A 16,887-nucleotide genomic window follows, 5' to 3' on the forward strand; every position below is an offset into this window, starting at 1 on the left:
GGATTCCTGCCATCTTAGACTTTGTTTGTTTGTCATTTCACATATTTCTGAGCAGAATTTCATTATTGCTGTTTTGGAAAGCTGTACTAAAAATGCAACAAATTAAGATCTAGGTAACTCAGCTAATGTAAAATGAGTCTTACTTGCAGATGGTGCAGACGAAGCAGGCAGGGTGGTACGTCTTGCCCAGGGCAGTGACCACTTCCCCCTCCACAAAGTCCCCACAGCCATTGCAGCGGGTGCCGTGCATGCGTTGGTAGTCCAGCGTGCACAGATACTCTCCATTCTTCATGAAGAAACCCCCCTGGGCGAGGTCACAGCCGCACACTGTACGGGACACACACACATTGGCACTCTGAGAGTCAGGTCATTTAGTGCTCTGCCCATATAACACATCAAGCCACCCAACTCCTCCACGCATCAATGGCTTTGTTAAGACTTGCTAGTCTGTGTAATCCTGAGAGGCTCACTGAACGCATGAAATGGATGCTGAGAAATACATTTTAACAGTTGTGTGCGTTACAATGTGAAATGTAATGTAAAATCCTTTCATCAGTGTTCACAGTCACAATGAAAAAAAGCCAAACCTCCCTTTGAAGGAACTCTGCATTGAGGGCTGGTGTCGATTAATTGGCTCTACCACTGCAAGGTCTTTTCATTGTCGGTGTGGAGGAGGAAGAGCCTTCAATGCAACAACAATTCTACAATTGTGTAGCCCGGGAAATGGCCCTGATCTGTTTCTGAAGATAACTGGCTCTAAATACTCCAACAAGCTTCCTTCAATACAAATATAACCTTGTCATCTACACAAACATGAAAGACTGGCAAAGGCAGAAATAGTAATTAGGGAACAATTGGGGTATTTTAATGTTGGTGTGACGCTGTTATCATGTTTTACTATGAAAGATTTACGATAGACCTTGTCAAACTTGACAACATAAATATTCAAAATGTGTATTTCCTGTTGCAATGTTTGTTAACACATAAGCTGCCCTAGCAACATAATGGCAATAAAAAGGTCTATATCGGAGGAAATATGGAAATCAAACATTTTAATGTGGAATACTATAATGGCTTTCATCTCTGTGATATCAAGCAGAGACACTCGGGGTGGGTAAGGATTCATGGCTTTTCACTTTTGGGCTGGTCCATCATGAAACACGGCAGTTTTTAACTTGCTTCGACCATCAACTGTGTGTGATATGCTCAAATCACATGTTTACAATAAAACAAGACCCATACCATACACTCTATATAAAGATAGACAACATGAGAGCTCCCCAAAAGTGAAGCCAAAACATATCGATCGCCCCCTGGTGGCTGGCTGCAGTATAGCTCACAAAGCCCGCCCCATCCAAGTTATGATGGGACATGGGCCAAACAAAAAGTCAAAATGTTCAAGTGTTAATTTTTCTGATAACTTTGGTTTTAGTTAGTTATTTGATGCTATAAAAAGGAGGTGATACGTCATGATTGACAGCTGTGATTGACAGCTGTGATTGACAGCTGCCCTGAGTGAAGTAGTCGAGGAGTCTCTTGTACAAGAGAGGAGATGTACCTTTAACTTTCCATAATCGTCACAAGTCTGTGTAATAGAACATGTGTCAATTTGATCATAAATGTAGTTATAGAGACATTATGGTTAGCTAGTTGTTGTGTCTTTCTAGCTACCGTGGTGATAACATAAGAGCTAGGTGGCTTGTGATTGGCTCGGGTGGGAGTGTGGGTGGGACCTCGATACCATGGCTCCAGTCCCCGATCACTACTGCACAGACTCTAGCTCCAAATTACGTAAAAATCTCAAGATGACAGCTCCCGTATCCGGGATATTTTGGCTTCACTTTTGTACAGTGTGAGGAAATGGAGACACGTCGTCCATCCATATATACAGTCTATGACTAATAGGCCTACCTAGAGCCATGCTTGCAGCTCAGTGAGGCCACACTACATCTCACAGTTGTTGAGACATTTAAATACAAAATCCAAATGTCAACCTCATGGTGGCGCTGGAGGAAAAGTCAGGGGATCAGCAAAGTCAATAGGATTCATCTTCTGGGAACAATAAATGTCTGTACAAAATGTCATGGCAATCCATCAAATAGTTGTTGTTAGTTTTTCAGTCTGGACCAAATAGGTGGACTGATACCGACAAACAGACATGGAAAAATCCATGTTTTCCCATGCTTCAACATATGTTGTAGTTCTGATGACATGCTGCCTTTGGTGGCTGATTTGGGGGTACATTTTGGGGTGTGGAGGCTAATTAAAAAATGCATGGCTTAAAATAAGCACTTTTTTTCCATTTCACATTATATTCTCGTAATTTTCCCATTCCTCACGACTCACTGACTGCTGCACATGTTGAGTTAACCACACATATGGTTCGATCAGACATAAGGCGTGTCTGTATATGTCAAGTATTTCAACCACATAACGATCACACGAGCCATGCAGTCCACCATTCCAGCACCACAGAGTGAGCCTGGGAATTTAATAGCCTTTTGGAAATGCCACGGCTAAGAGGGAAAATATTTTGATGTTTGAGATGACTGCACCTAATCATTCTTATGCAATGAGCCACGCTAAATCCTGGGGATGAATGGGAGCGAGTGAGGGAGAGAATCAGATTTAATTGCATTAGGGCTCAGGGGTGATGAGATTAGCTTGTAAGCTATGAGTCGAGAGAAAACCAGCAGTGGAGATTTGGTGACCTTTTACTGTGATGTCCAGCCACCTCCGCTTTTCAACAGATGCGTGCCATCACGTTAAATGCCTCTTTGGAAAGTTAAGAGGGTCAACTCATGAAATTGAAATGAAAGTGAAATTGAAAGGTTTTGCTTTTGTGCATTTCATGGAATGAGATAAATGCATGCGGCTGTTTGGGATTTGTCTGCCAAGGGGATATAGTATGGCTGTCAATAAGCTTAGTCCACCGGACACGACCACAACTGACTGTTACGGCATTATTAGTCCTACAAGTTGGAGACACACAACAGCACATATAAATTTAGAGCAAGGACTAACACAGTGTGTCTTTTGGCTATTAAAGCAGTCCTCGTGTCTTCTTTGGCAGCCACTAACTCGTGTGCATATACACTTTTAGTACCACTGACTCTCTAACGGCATGTCTACCACTAAAGGACAGAATTAGGTGCTAATCTCAGTGTGTGTTATTCTGGGCCCTTGGTGCTCCAGTCACAGATTAACTACAGGGGCTTCGGCGAGGCAGGTTCAGACGAGTGAGATTGCCTGGCCGGCCGTGGGCAGCTATATCGCAATTATGCCAGAAATCCATCAGTAATAAGGCTAAACACAGAAGGATTTGCACCGTCACTTGTCGTAGCGGTCTGGTCCATACTTTAATTGAGGTATGTAGGTCTGAGAAGTGAAGATGACTCATGCTGCTCGTTAGAGGAGGATGGAAAGGACGGCGTGGCCTTTAGGGACCGCTTTTTGGGACAGTCGTGGAAAAAGAACATTTGTTCATTTGCACTTTTGCCTTTTTTACCTAATCAGACTCCTCTATGAATCTATTACCTGTGAACTATCATACCATACATCACGGGGAAGAATCATATTTTGCAAAACACAGCATCAATAGGCTGCATGTGCTGAATGAAAGCAAGCAAATGTCCTACTATATTGTGACAGTATGAAATTAGCTATGAATTTTAAAACTTCACACCTTAGCTGCCAATTTTCACACAACTCCCACATTATTCTTCTACAATTCAGAAAAAATAAGCTGTCTGAGGGCTCAATTTTATATTGTAAACACATAACTTATTTATACAGAGACCAGACGTCCCAGTTTGTCCAGGATTGTCCCAGTTTCAAGCTGCGTATCCCGAGTCCCGACAAATATCTGTAAAACACTAAAATGTCCCGGTTTTCACCACAACTGAAATAAGAATAATACTTGTTTTCAAAGCTTACATAGACGTTTATCATGTTCTGTCCCACCCATTATTACCTAATGCAATATGAAAACAAACAATGCGTCTAAATTCAACACTGTAAGTGTCTGTACGTGTGTCAATCAATGTATCGTTGTCAAGGCTGTTGCTATGTCGCTTGCGTCTCTTTCTGACGGAACCTGTCATGCCGAGGAGTCGGTCTTTCTAAAGAGCTCCAAGAGGCTTCGTAAAGTAGCCGGTCACTAAAATGCTGCGTTCTGTACACACTGCAAGAGTAGCCTTCATTTTTGGTCATGCATAGTGGAAATGCTGACATAAAAGATCATATTAAGATGGCCAGATAGCAATATACAAATGCAGAGAATGTGTCACAGTCGGCCATTTAGCCGGCAGCCTGCGCTTGTGCACACTGACAAATATCTTGTGTTTAGTTTTAAAAGGTATCTGACAATCAATACATATGCATTACACCAATGCAATGCAAATGTGTTGTGTTTACTAGTGCTATTAAACAGTTTTCAAATAAACTCTGTTTTGGTGGATTTTGGGAGAAAAAACAATTTTCCATTTTCTGAGGTGCTGGTGTTGAAAAGTGCACTCACTAGGTGTGCTAAGCACTGAAATAATTGTCCCCAATCCTGATAAGCACCTACGGTGTTTGCATAAGCGCATACATGTGCACGTGCATGAACCTGCGGTACATTTAAGGGTCCAGGTTGGGGGTTTGAAAATATGGTCACCCTACTTACTTACCAAGGACCAGCCTTTTTGATCATAATATTAAGGTTGTCTCACATGGAGTAAAGCTGAGCCAAGTCACAAGCAGTAGTGAAACCCATTCAACACCAGGTATTTAGTCACATAAAACGCCCGTACCTTTACAGGTGAAGCACTTGAGGTGGAAGTGCTTGTTCTGCACCCGCAGCACCTCGCCCTTACATGGCTCCCCGCACTTGTAGCACTGAATCAGGGGCTTCTCTGTGGAGTGGTGCTGTGTGTCCTGCGCATGAGCCACTGCAAGAGAGGAGACGTTCACATTACTATTGAACTGTAATGTTGATGAGTCATCTTGGTCGCTCAGTGCTGTTTTTGTAACATTGCTTTTATGTTTTTTTTTAAGCTGTGTGTGAGAATCTGAATTTGCAACATCACACAGACTCCAGAGAAAAAGACCAACTGCTGAGAGCCTGTCAGGGTAAAAAAAGAACAACATTGAGCAGGACGGCACTACTTGGGGTTCACGGCCCAGATAGGATCTCTAGAGAGCAACAACCTAAATATAGTCTGTCTTGATCAGTGGAGGATGGAGAGGCAAAATGCTGAGGGGAGCAGGGCTTGGTAAATGGCACACTAAGAGGGTATTGATAAAATCAGTTCTGCTATTGAGTTTACTGTACTTTCATCCTCAAAGGAAAATATCAAGGGCCGTTTGCTGTCTACGCCTTGATTATGTTCCCAGAAATCATTTTGCAGTGCATACTATATTGGGCTTCTTATTGCCATGTTTGGATTTAGAAGTTTTAGTGTCAAACACAGCTTGTCCCATGCTTTTTGGGCTCGTGAAGTGTTCCATTCTTCCCAGTGGATGTCAAGTGTTTGACAGTAAGCAGAGCATGGCACTCAGCTCAGATAACATTAACACCGAGCGACTTAATGTTTGCTGCGATTGAATAGCTCACTCTGTGGAACAAATGTGTGAATTAAATAAATAACAGTTGTTAAATACATTCCCCTAAAGGCCTTTTTTATTTCCAACTACACTGCCTGTGTGCAGATACAAGGAAAACAAGAATAAGGTCAGAATGTGATGTAGAAAAGCAACATTGCAGAAGAATATTGCTGCCTTCAAATTAAATTTGTGAGCTTGTGGTTATGACATGGGAAGTCGTGTACACGATATGCTTGATGTTCAAGTGGTTAAGTCGTGAGAAAACCCCTGCTAGGCAACAATTTAGCAAGCTAGCGAGCGGGTAACGTAATGCAGCGTAGGCATAATTACAGACAAAAAAGATGAGGCTGTTGGGAATATCAACATTTTCCTCAGACATATCATAAAATTACGAAGAAAAACTTTATACAGCTAAAATTACAATATCTACTTATTATATATTTATTGATTACACGGCTTTGTTGAATACTCAATTCTGATTGGTCAATCACAGTGTTCTATGGTCTGTTATTTCTTTATAACAGACTGTTGCCTTGTATAACAGATCGTTGCTATGGACACAGTTCTGATGTCAGACTCTGGAGGACCATTTTTGCATCAAATTATTGATTTCTTCAGTAAGCATCTGTGTAATAAACTGGATAGTGTACAGCTAACTGGTCGTTATTGTGAAATAAACCCCTTCAGGGCGATGCAAGACCCCTCCTGCATCGCCCTGTCAGGGTTTATTTCACAACAATGACCGGCTATCTGTACATTATCACTTACTTAACATCCGCCGAAAAAATTGACTTCCATGGCCTCCGCCATTTCTGAAAACGTCCGCAAACACGTCCCAACTCGTGAACTCGTGACAATGCTAACATGCTGATGTTTAGCTGGTGTAATGTTTACTATTTTAGCAATCTTACGTAGTTTAGTGCATTAGCATGCTAGAAAATTACCATTAAACACAAAGTACAGAGAGTCTGATTATAATTTGGTCAAAAAACAAATAATCAAGTAAACATTTGACCTAATTGTTAAGCAAGAGGGTGAGGGGTGTATCTGGACCAAATTGCATGGCAATCCATCCAATAGTTGTTGAGAGAGTTCACACAAAGCCACAAATGTTACCCCGGGCTGCAACTAAAGATTATTTCCATAATCGATTAATCTGCTGATTTTCTAGATTAATCGACTAATCGTTTGATCAATAAAATGTCAGAAAATAGTGAAAAACGGCCATCCCAAAATCTAAAAGTCCAAGATGATGACTTTAAATGTCTTGTTTTGTCAGTCCTAAACCTAAAGATATTCAGTTCAATATGATATAAAAACAGAGAAAAGCAAGAAGCCTGACATTTTCAGCTTTAATGATTAATCGATTATCAAAATAGTTGACGATTATTTTTCTGTCGATCGAGTTTTGTGCCAATCCATCCAGTAGATGTTGAGATATTTCACTGGATACATGAAAACTTTGACTTGCTGGTGGCGCTAGAGAAAAAATCAGAGGATCATTAAAGTCAGTAGGCTTCATTCTGTGGGGAAGATGAATGGCTGTACCAAATTTCATAGCAATCCATCACATAGCTGTTGAGATATTTCAGTCTGAAGCAAAGTGGCGGACCAACCAACATTGCTATCCCTAAAGCCACACTGGTGCCACCAGCATGACTACAAATGGTGTCAAATAGATTACTTCAATGGCAAAATTTTAAAATGACTCTGGTTGCACAGCATGCATAGATCTTAATCTGACTCAAGATTTAGACATCACTTTCTTAATGTGAGGTATTGTGACGGCCGTCATAATTATATAAGACAGAGAAGCTATTATCAACTTGCTTTATCTCTACAAGCAGTATCCAGTATTATCTTTAGATCCATGACTCGCCAGCCGGTGGCACTCCTCAGTAGAAAGTTGGGGCGTTCCTGACACAGACAGACATTAATCCAGCACTACCGTACGGGATGTAAATACTGCTGCAGTGCCGCACTGCACACAGCTTATCAGCTGTTCTCAAACCAGCAGATTATTTCACATTCACAAGCTTTAACTAGCAAGGCAGCCACTCTCTCTCATCCTCTCATTTCCTCTTTCTCTCTCTTTTTCAAACAAAGATAAACACACACTTTGAATACACAGTAAAGGATCTCTGCTCGTTCTGCTCTGCAATGAATCATTAGTCTGCAAGGCTAAAATAAGACACCACCAAAGGCACAGAAATAGCATCATGACCAATCGATGGTCGACCAAAGAGAGACATTACTCTGGATTATTGATGACTTGGCCTACCTTGCATCCCACTTCTACTGTTGCGGTGGCGTTCTGATATTGAGAGGTGGTTTAATTGCAATAAAAATCAAATTAGGAAGAGAGCCCAGTGTTCAGAACATTATTTTCTCTTCCAGTCTTTGGGGGCAGTCTAAAATGTCCTGTGCCAATTCTTAGTGTTACAGTTCACAACATCAGTCTATTCATAATTTGGATTGAAAAGGAAGTGAGAGAAGTTGTGAGAAATGGTGAAAGAAAATACGGGATTAGAGGAGGGAGGCTGGAAGGAATGTGGGTACGAGAGGGTAGAGGATCTGTCTCCAGGCTGGTGTCTCTGATGTGATTACACTCAGCAGGACAATGAGTCATCTCTGGGTGAACCAGACAGTGAACTGAGTCTCAGCAGCTCTGTGTGTGTGACATTGCACCTCCATAGAAAAACACAGGCCATCTGGGTAACTGCACTCTGCAAAAATATCCAATAAACAAGTCATTTTAAGCTTCTCCGAGCGAGACACACAATGACAAACAGACCGGATCAAGCCAAAGGTAAGAAAAACGTTTTATTTCTCTTTAGGGTCCTTTCCATAATGTTGTCAGATACTTACATTATAATGACAATCTGAGCCTGTCAGTGGCAAAGACAAGCACTTTTAGTGAACATAAACTGACGGTGCCAGGTTGCCCCAAATAATTACATTACAGCCCATTTAGCAGCTGGAGGCTGCAGCGTTCACCCTCAATACTGGACCAATTATGAAAGTGTTTTCCCCATTAGTCACGGGAAAATAGGTTCCAGGTTGAAAAATGCCAAAATGATCCTTTAATCATTCAAAGAGTAATTATTGCACTTTATTAATTACTCAGCAGCAAACATAATGCATTACATTACTTTACACTACTTTACTTTTGTTACTCAGCCCAGCTCAGTCAATGATGCTTCTAAACAACTCCACATCTTCCCCACCCACACATTGCATCTTTTGTATTTAACATGTAGAAATAGAAAATGAGACATAGTTTTCTCATACACCGGCTGTGTTGCAGCACCTCTTTTCACCCTCTGTCTGTGCTTGAACTCCTGCCCCCAATGTTGTGATTGGTCAACCAAACCAAACTCTTGCCATTATGCAAATGTATTACTTGGTGACATCACCACGTTAAGGAAGAAAAGGCAGGACTTTAATCAAAGCGTTTCAGGCAGTGTTTCTGTAGGGGGAGAGTAACTCCCTTTGGCGTGGACTTTGGGCTTTGTAACTTTGCAGACCTTTTACATGCACAAAAAACGATATAACTCACTAAAGGAAAGGGAAAAAGCACAAAAGCATCATAGGTCCTCTTTAAAAAGCAGGCAGCCCTACAGTTTGGAGAGATCCAGCAGCTAGCTTAGCCTCAGTGACTGCACAAAGTTGTCCGAAAGTCCTGACTTTAGCTGTGCGGTTCACACACCTCCAACTCTCAGCAAAACTAAGTTATTCCTGAAGGCGTGCCCGTGGCTGAGAAAACATGTGAATAACACAACTTTGGAATTGCCGGGAGTCGCATTTCTCCCCTTTGAGAGACTCTGCCTCCCCTTCAGCTCAAGTCCCTGCTAGCACGACCCGAACCAGTCTGTCTACTGAACGCAGAGAGACCAAACTGATATCAACCCTCCATCAAACTCCTGGTAACCCCAAATGTTAAAATAACTGGATTAGTAACTGTAATTAAATTAGTGAATTTCAAATTGTAATCCTTTATACTACCAGGGTTTGTAGTAACAAACTACAACTACTCTTGTTACCGTAATTAAGTCATTTTTTTCAGGTACTTGTACTTGAAATTTTTATATTTTTTCAAGTAAGCTACTTTTCTACTTTTAAAATCATAATTCTATACCATGATCTGCATTTTTGTGCAGGCAATAATTTTATCCGATGACAAACAGGCCAAAGAATACCATGACATACGGACAAAAACTACCCTGCTGCAGCAGGCCACAACAGTGCAGGATATTTTTTTTGTATTCTTTTTTTTAACAGACAAAATTCCTGCCGTATCTGTATATTTGTTTCGAAAACAATATGCCTTAGTTTGATCCATTCATACCTTTTATCATTTATCAGAGCAGAAGAAAGCAAAAGTATTTTGTTGAAAGAAGACATTACATGGATCTCCCCATTCAATTGAATGCCTATTGATAATGCATTAAACATTGATGGTTAAAAAGTAACTATTACTAGTATTTTTTTTAAAGTTTTAGTTGTAGATGATTAATTTTTAACTATAACTTGACCATAGATTTTCAGTTCTCTTTTCACCTCTGTATACTATATACTACTGAAACAAGTGAACACATGAAACAAGTTACTAAGTAAAGCATTACCAACACTGGATTTGGGCTTTTTCTACTGTTACTGGCAACCTGGCGAATGAAAGTCCAATATTCACTCTCCTTTTAGCTCTGGTTTGGTCTCCACCAACTCCCAATGTGAATACCTGTTTCTTTAGCTGTTAAATTGCTTCACTATGTTCACCAGCTCGTCGCTAACTTTGTCTGTCTGACATTTGGTGCTGGTCTGATAGTGTAAAGAAGGTTTTCAAAGCTTTTTTTGCTTGAAACAGCAGCCTGCTACGTCTAAAAAAACACTGATAAAAGTGGTGACAGGGAACTAAAACAGTTGCATGCCCTAAAACCAAAGCAATGTGTTAAAAGACACTAAAAATCTCCGTAGATCTGAGACTGCAGAGAGAGGTGGTGATAAGTCTCTGTAGGTTTGTCACTACACGCTAAACCTTTCACATTACACATTTTATCCAGTGTTCATACAAAAACATTGATGAGAGCAGCTTTAAAGTATACATTTAACATTGATGTGATGCCAACAATCTCTCTTTGAGCCCATTTGTATAGCCGACTTACTATTTTTAACATTTCGTAGAGTGTTGTGCTGTCAGCGGGGGACAGCCCAGCATGGAAAAGTCAACACTGCTAACGTCATAACAGGTTGACAAAAATCCAAGACAGATGTTTAAATCCCATGCACACAGGATCTAAAAAAATGAGCTTTGGATGGGAATCTATGTGTGTTTTTCCAGCTTAACCCCGCCTCCTCCACTGTAGACTGTTTGGCTCAGCGGTGGCTGCACAGAGGGAGAAAGAGACTGTGGCAAAGTCAAGCCGAGATGGGTACTTTACATGGTAATTCATAAAAAATAAGGAAGCAAACATCAAAAGAGATGTTTGATTTGCTCAAAGGATTCAGATTGAACCATTTATGAGACTTGTTTGGACATAAATCCATTAGTGGTGAGGTCTCTTTCAAACGTTTAGCAGGCCTCCACACTTATGTTTACAAAAGCATGACAATTTCGCTGCAATAACATGGATTTGAAATGAATCTAGTCTTTAGGGGTTCTTGTGATAGCAGTAAAATGGCGCTTGATTTGCTCAAATGTATATTATATAATGCTATAAATAAGTAAGTGCATGAAGCAACGTCAGCACGGAGAAACTATACGGTGGAACAGTTTTTCCAACCGCTGCTCACATTCCTCATTCTGGGCTGGATGTGTTGGCCGTGCTGACAGAGTGATCTGTCCTGCCTCATCACCAGGGGATAAAGTGACTGATATGAGCCTAAACACACAATGAACACACACTGACACACACAGCCACGGCGCTGAGGGAACAATAACCAGCAGAGCATCCCAAAGCCAGGCGTAGAGGAAAGGGGGCTGCTCTCTCCACCCCAACATACCACCCACCCCCCACCCATTTAAGCAGAGCTGAGCTGCGTTGGCAATAATAGAGGCTGCAGATGATACTCTGGAGGGAAGTGAAGAAGGCCATCTTGAATCCCCCTGAGGACATATTCCCCGGTAACACGTGCCCCAGCCTCGCTGGTAAATAACAAAAGAAAAAAACGTGGTTATTGACAAACAGTTGGTGATTTGCTGCCTTCATTTCCTTCATATGAACCCCCGAGAAATGCAAAGCCATATTAGTGGTTTGCAAAATGCACTGGGGGAAATGGGAATTCAATTAAACAATAGATGAGACACGAAAAGGTCTAATAAAATATTCAGTCGCTCCCTGCCTTTGTTACTGTAAGAGTCACAGACAGAAGAGTTTGTGCAGACAGCCCCGAAGGAGTGTGTGTGTGTGTGTGTGTGTGTGTGTGTGTGTGTGTGTGTGTTACAAAGAGAGACAGATGAAGAGAGTCATCTCCACTCTTGGCATCCATGCCAACACTTTTGGCCCCAGATGTGTCTGCTTCATAGACAACAAAACACTCACACGAACACACTATTTACTCCATTAGAAGACTAACCTTTCGGCGCCACGTGTGTCTTCGTCAGAGTCAAACAGATCTGATACTCACGTTCTCTTAAATAACCTCTAGTTGGGAACTGATTCAGCATCGGCTGGAAAGATGGGGAGGGAACAATAAGCTGCATGTAGGCAGGGTAAACAATCATATAATAATAATAAAAAGAGAGAAGTAAAAGTAAATATATAAATAGATATTTGTGACTTTTCATCAGACACTACATCCATATACATGTATCCAAAAATATTAGTAAGAATTAGCGGTGGGAAAAAAATCAATTCACCTATGTATCGCGATTTTCTTTTTTACGATTTTGAAATTGATTTTTTTAATGCCAGAATCAATATATTTCCTTCATTTGAGTTTATGCTGAGATAGATGGAAGTTATCGCTTTTATTGTTGTAGTCTGAGTAACGTGACGTCATATCCGCTCTGTATCCGTCAACCAAAACAAACAGCCGGCTGCAGTGAGCCGAGACGAGAAAGCAGAAAACGCTGGAGGTTCCACGTGGATACGACCTGCACCCTCACATATTAAATCCAAAGAGGTAAACTATACACATACAGTAAAGTTTGGAAACACTTTTGGTTTCACACATTGCCAGGAAAAGCAGAGCTAGACATCATGGCTAAAGCTGCATGCTAACTCTGTCATGGACAGGAAACGTTAAACGCTGATATATTTGACTTCAGGACATCTCTGACTACATACATGGAAATGAAAATAAAACATTTTTATTTTATTAATTTAGATATTTTTCAAAGTAAACATCCCTAGAAGTGTATGATTCAACTTTTTCCCATGGTCAAGAGTAGCCAGAGTAACGTAACGTCATATCTGTTCCGTATCCTTCAACCAAAACAAACAGTTGGCCGCAGCGAGCCGAAACGAAAAAGCAGAAAAAGGCTGAGGGTCCACGTGGATACAACCTGCACCCTCCCATTTTAAATCCAACATGGTAAACACTGCACATACAGTAAAGTATGGAAACACTTTGGGTTTCAACTTTTTCCCATGGTCTAGTGTTAAAAAAGTTAACAAAAATCGCAGTAAATCGTAATATTGAATCGCAATTCATATTGAATCGACACCCAAGTATCGTGATAGTATCGAATCATAGATGAATCACCTAATGCTGAATCAGTTCCCAATCAGGGGAGGTTATTTAAGAGAATCTGAGCTCAGAGTCTCAGGACTCTGATGAAGACGCACATTGGGTCGAAACATTAATCTTCTAATAAAGTTGATTGCCTTGTGCTCCAGTGTGCTTTGGACCTGGTCTCTGAAGACTCGCCTTGTTACAAGAATGCTATTCTGTGAGCACCGGACTGACGTACTATTCCTTGTGAAACGGTTGAAGCACGTGAAACCTCCTTTCTTCACACGTTTTACTCCCGTATCCGTCCAATCCAACCAGTTTGGGATGGAGTATTCCAATGGGGTCTGACCCATAATGAATATCAAAGGGCACGAAATATGCCCATCGTGAAATCCCAAAGTGTGATCGGATGAGTTTGGGGGGAGGGCGTTGGGAGCTCTTCATCATCCAGACATAACAAGCAGCTCTTAACCCTCCCCTCCATGAATATGTATGGCTGTATTCACCGCCTCCCCGCCCCTCTGCCCCACCACCCAGACAAAGCACTTCAAACGAATGAGAGGGGACCCTATCGGCCTCCACCAGGCCCCCCAACCTTGAATAACTAATCCTCAGGGACCTGGGTTTGGAATAATGATCTGTTCTGAATGGTTGAACGGCACAGTGCGGAGCATTTGTTGTTGGGCAGGTACATAATAATAATACTGATAAACAGAGAGAGGGGTTACTCATCTGAGAGGAGACAATGGTGGCTTCATGAACTGCAGACGCCATTGTGTCAGAAGAAGTAGAGCTGATAAATGCCTTGGCTCTTTGCCTCTCAATGACGGCCCCACACTCCTGTGTCATATTTCCTGTGATAATCAAACCGATTGATGCCAGACGGGGAGGATGTTTGTTGACCGGCACAATGTATGGCTACAGTCTGCTCTCACATCGCTCTTGTTGTTATAGCCTCTGTATATTTTAGGTCAGTGACTGTCTCTCTCTCCCCCGGACGACCACTTATCTCATCTGTATATTCTGGTCCTGTGTGCCAGCTGTCCAAACAGTGTGTGTCTATGAGAGTGTTGCATTGATGTCTGTGAAAGGGTTTAGCTCCTCTTTCAGGGGGTAGACACTGGCAAGCTTCAAAGATGAGGCACCACTGCAGTTGTCTGCAGCAAAATCACAGGAAGCAGCTACACAGGCACATTAGACTTTCATGTCAAGAGGAAAAATGTTCGGATTCAAGGAGCTCTGGGAGTTGGTGACGTACATGTGATGACGATTATCTAATTTCACATAGCGCAGTCAGCAGGGCCTCTTACGCAGGAAGAGCATAAACAAATTAATCAACTAGTCGTACCAATGTGCACAAATCTCAGACGCACGTGTAGATCAAGATCCGACTGCCGTGGGTACACACGGCCCCAATAAATTACAAACTATTTCAAGGGTATTCTTGGCTTTGAAAATAGGACAACCGCCTGCGAGCGGACAAAACGCTAACACTGCAATCCTTTTATTATGATTCATCATTCTGAGCATACAGTATAATCCAGTGTTTGGTCAGCTGTGCAACCAGATGGTAAAAAGCCCACCTGGCCTCAGACAGGTTGCATGATGAGATCCCGGGAGGATACAAGAAGCTGCCACAGCTTTAGAGGAATGAAAAACTAGAGGCCTCTAAATATGGACGATAAACCCAGACGAGCCTCCTGCCACCAGCAGATCCCGAGAGTGGGCAGGCAAAGCAGCGGGTTAAGTCTTCGGAAAACTTTCAGAGGGATTGTGGGAGATGAACATGTGGCAGCCAGAGGTTACGGGTGTCCTGCCAGCACGGGGGACTCGATGGCAACGGCCTTTTTCTTTGTGGCCAGTCGAATCCACATCAAGAGGACGAGCTCCAGAGCTGGACGCCGCCTCCAGCCACAAGAGCGCTGTCAGATACTCAAACAAACCTACACACTCGTATCTGTCAAAACAAAATCTGTAAACATGTTTTTTTCGGTGATGGAAATATTTTCAGACAGAACATAAAAATATCACATGCCCACACATAGAACAGTGTTTGTCTACACGAGCTGGAGGATCAACTCATGAAGCATCCACTGAAACACAGGAGTGATATATCAAGCTGGTTTAATAGAGACACTATTACAGCTGCAGTGAGTAGAAATGGAGCAAATATTATTAAAAAAAGTTATTGTTATAAAACGGTCACTATATCCTGATTGTAGTACATGGAACAGGTTTCACAGACCGGAGGAAAACAACCAATCAGAGCCGAGATGGAGTCTGCCGTCTCTGAGCAGCTGTCAATCACTCGCAAACTCTGATCAAACGGTCAAACTAAGCAGCACTGATCAAATATGAATCAATATTATGTTACGTTAATATCTATTTCTCATCTCAAATGTTTTCAGAAACATCTTGTAGTGTACTGTTTAGCTGTAAAATGAGAAAGTTTGTGACCCGGCAGCCTCATTGAGATAAGTTGAGGAAATACCAAGCACCGCCCACCAGCCGGAGCACAGCCAATAGGAACGCTCTCTCTCTGAACTGACCTGTGATTGGCCAAAGTCTCCCGTAGATTTTCTAAAGCCTGAAAACAGAGCCATGAGGAGGTGCAGAAGTCTAGTTTTCTCTCAGAACACTTGAATCACAATATGCTGAAAGGTTATTATGACATTTTTGCTAGGGATGCTAAAAACATTCTGCCTACTGCAGGTTAAGGGAATATAATGGTGATGATGGTGGTAATCATGACTTATTATTACTGGGATTCATTACTTTCATATTCACTTCCAGTCCGGTTGACTCGAATGCAGAAAACGTTGATATAATAGTTGGCTTTTAGTAATATTTATGGATTCAGAATATGCGAGTTGCATGCTTATAAATTACATATTAGTGGTTCCTTTTTCAAAATGTCAAAAGGAAAGGAAGATAATTGTTGCCATTACTGCTCTTCTGAATTCATACCAGACATTTTTATTATAGAAAATTGCACCTATGTAGCTGCTTGCCATGAGTCATACTGACAAACAATGCTCAATCTCACGACCACATGCCCCAGCAAATTGCCGGGAATGTTAATGTCTCTGCAACATTCGCCCTGACTTCACCTAATTCATCCCACGCAGCTGGGCGACCTCGGTTATAGGTGGAAACAATCATCTTTTTTGTCTTAACGGGACACTATCAATGAGGCCACAGCTGACAACAATGGAGTGTACCTTATAGATGGTCGCCATGGCAACGGCTGCAGACAGAGAGAGCGAGAGAGAGAGAGAGAGAGACAGAGAGTGCAGGTCCACAGCTCTGCGCAGTGTGGATCCCTACACTAGTGCTCCACTTCTTCTTCTCTCTACATGTTACCTTTATATCCAGCCTGCATGAGAAGACGGATCGGTTTGAGCTGTATGCACATCATCACCCTAAACGTTTTAGTGTCACGCTCCTGCACAACCAGCCAGATGCTTTGTTCCGATACACATTTACATAAAGACTGACGCTGCCAAATGAAGCAGACTCAAGCATCAGCTGCTCGAGAGTATTGAGAAGGGCGTAGCAAGTCTTCAACTAGAGAGAGAGAGAATATGTTGATATGTCGAAGATGCACATTTATACTGTGTTAATAGT

The 16,887-nt window shown here is 41.8% G+C and overlaps 1 protein-coding gene across 19 annotated transcripts in view; it reads right to left on the reverse strand.

Annotated features, from left to right (window-relative positions):
• LOC119495267 (actin-binding LIM protein 1-like) overlaps window positions 1-16,887 on the reverse strand; it is a 48,132-nt gene that overhangs the window by 23,371 nt on the left and 7,874 nt on the right. For all 19 annotated transcript variants that reach the window (XR_005208420.1, XR_005208419.1, XR_005208421.1 and 16 more), the window contains exons 2-3: window positions 4,794-4,931; window positions 144-327 (exon numbers count right to left, since the gene is read on the reverse strand). Coding sequence is in view for 16 of the 19 variants with exons in the window: in XM_037781562.1 (XP_037637490.1) it covers window positions 144-327; window positions 4,794-4,931 (322 nt within the window). In the remaining 3 variants the exon portion in view is untranslated. The remainder of the gene's footprint in view (window positions 1-143; window positions 328-4,793; window positions 4,932-16,887) is intronic.

This window comes from Sebastes umbrosus, chromosome 10, assembly GCF_015220745.1.
Source record: "Sebastes umbrosus isolate fSebUmb1 chromosome 10, fSebUmb1.pri, whole genome shotgun sequence".
Classification (NCBI taxonomy): Eukaryota; Metazoa; Chordata; class Actinopteri; order Perciformes; family Sebastidae; genus Sebastes; species Sebastes umbrosus.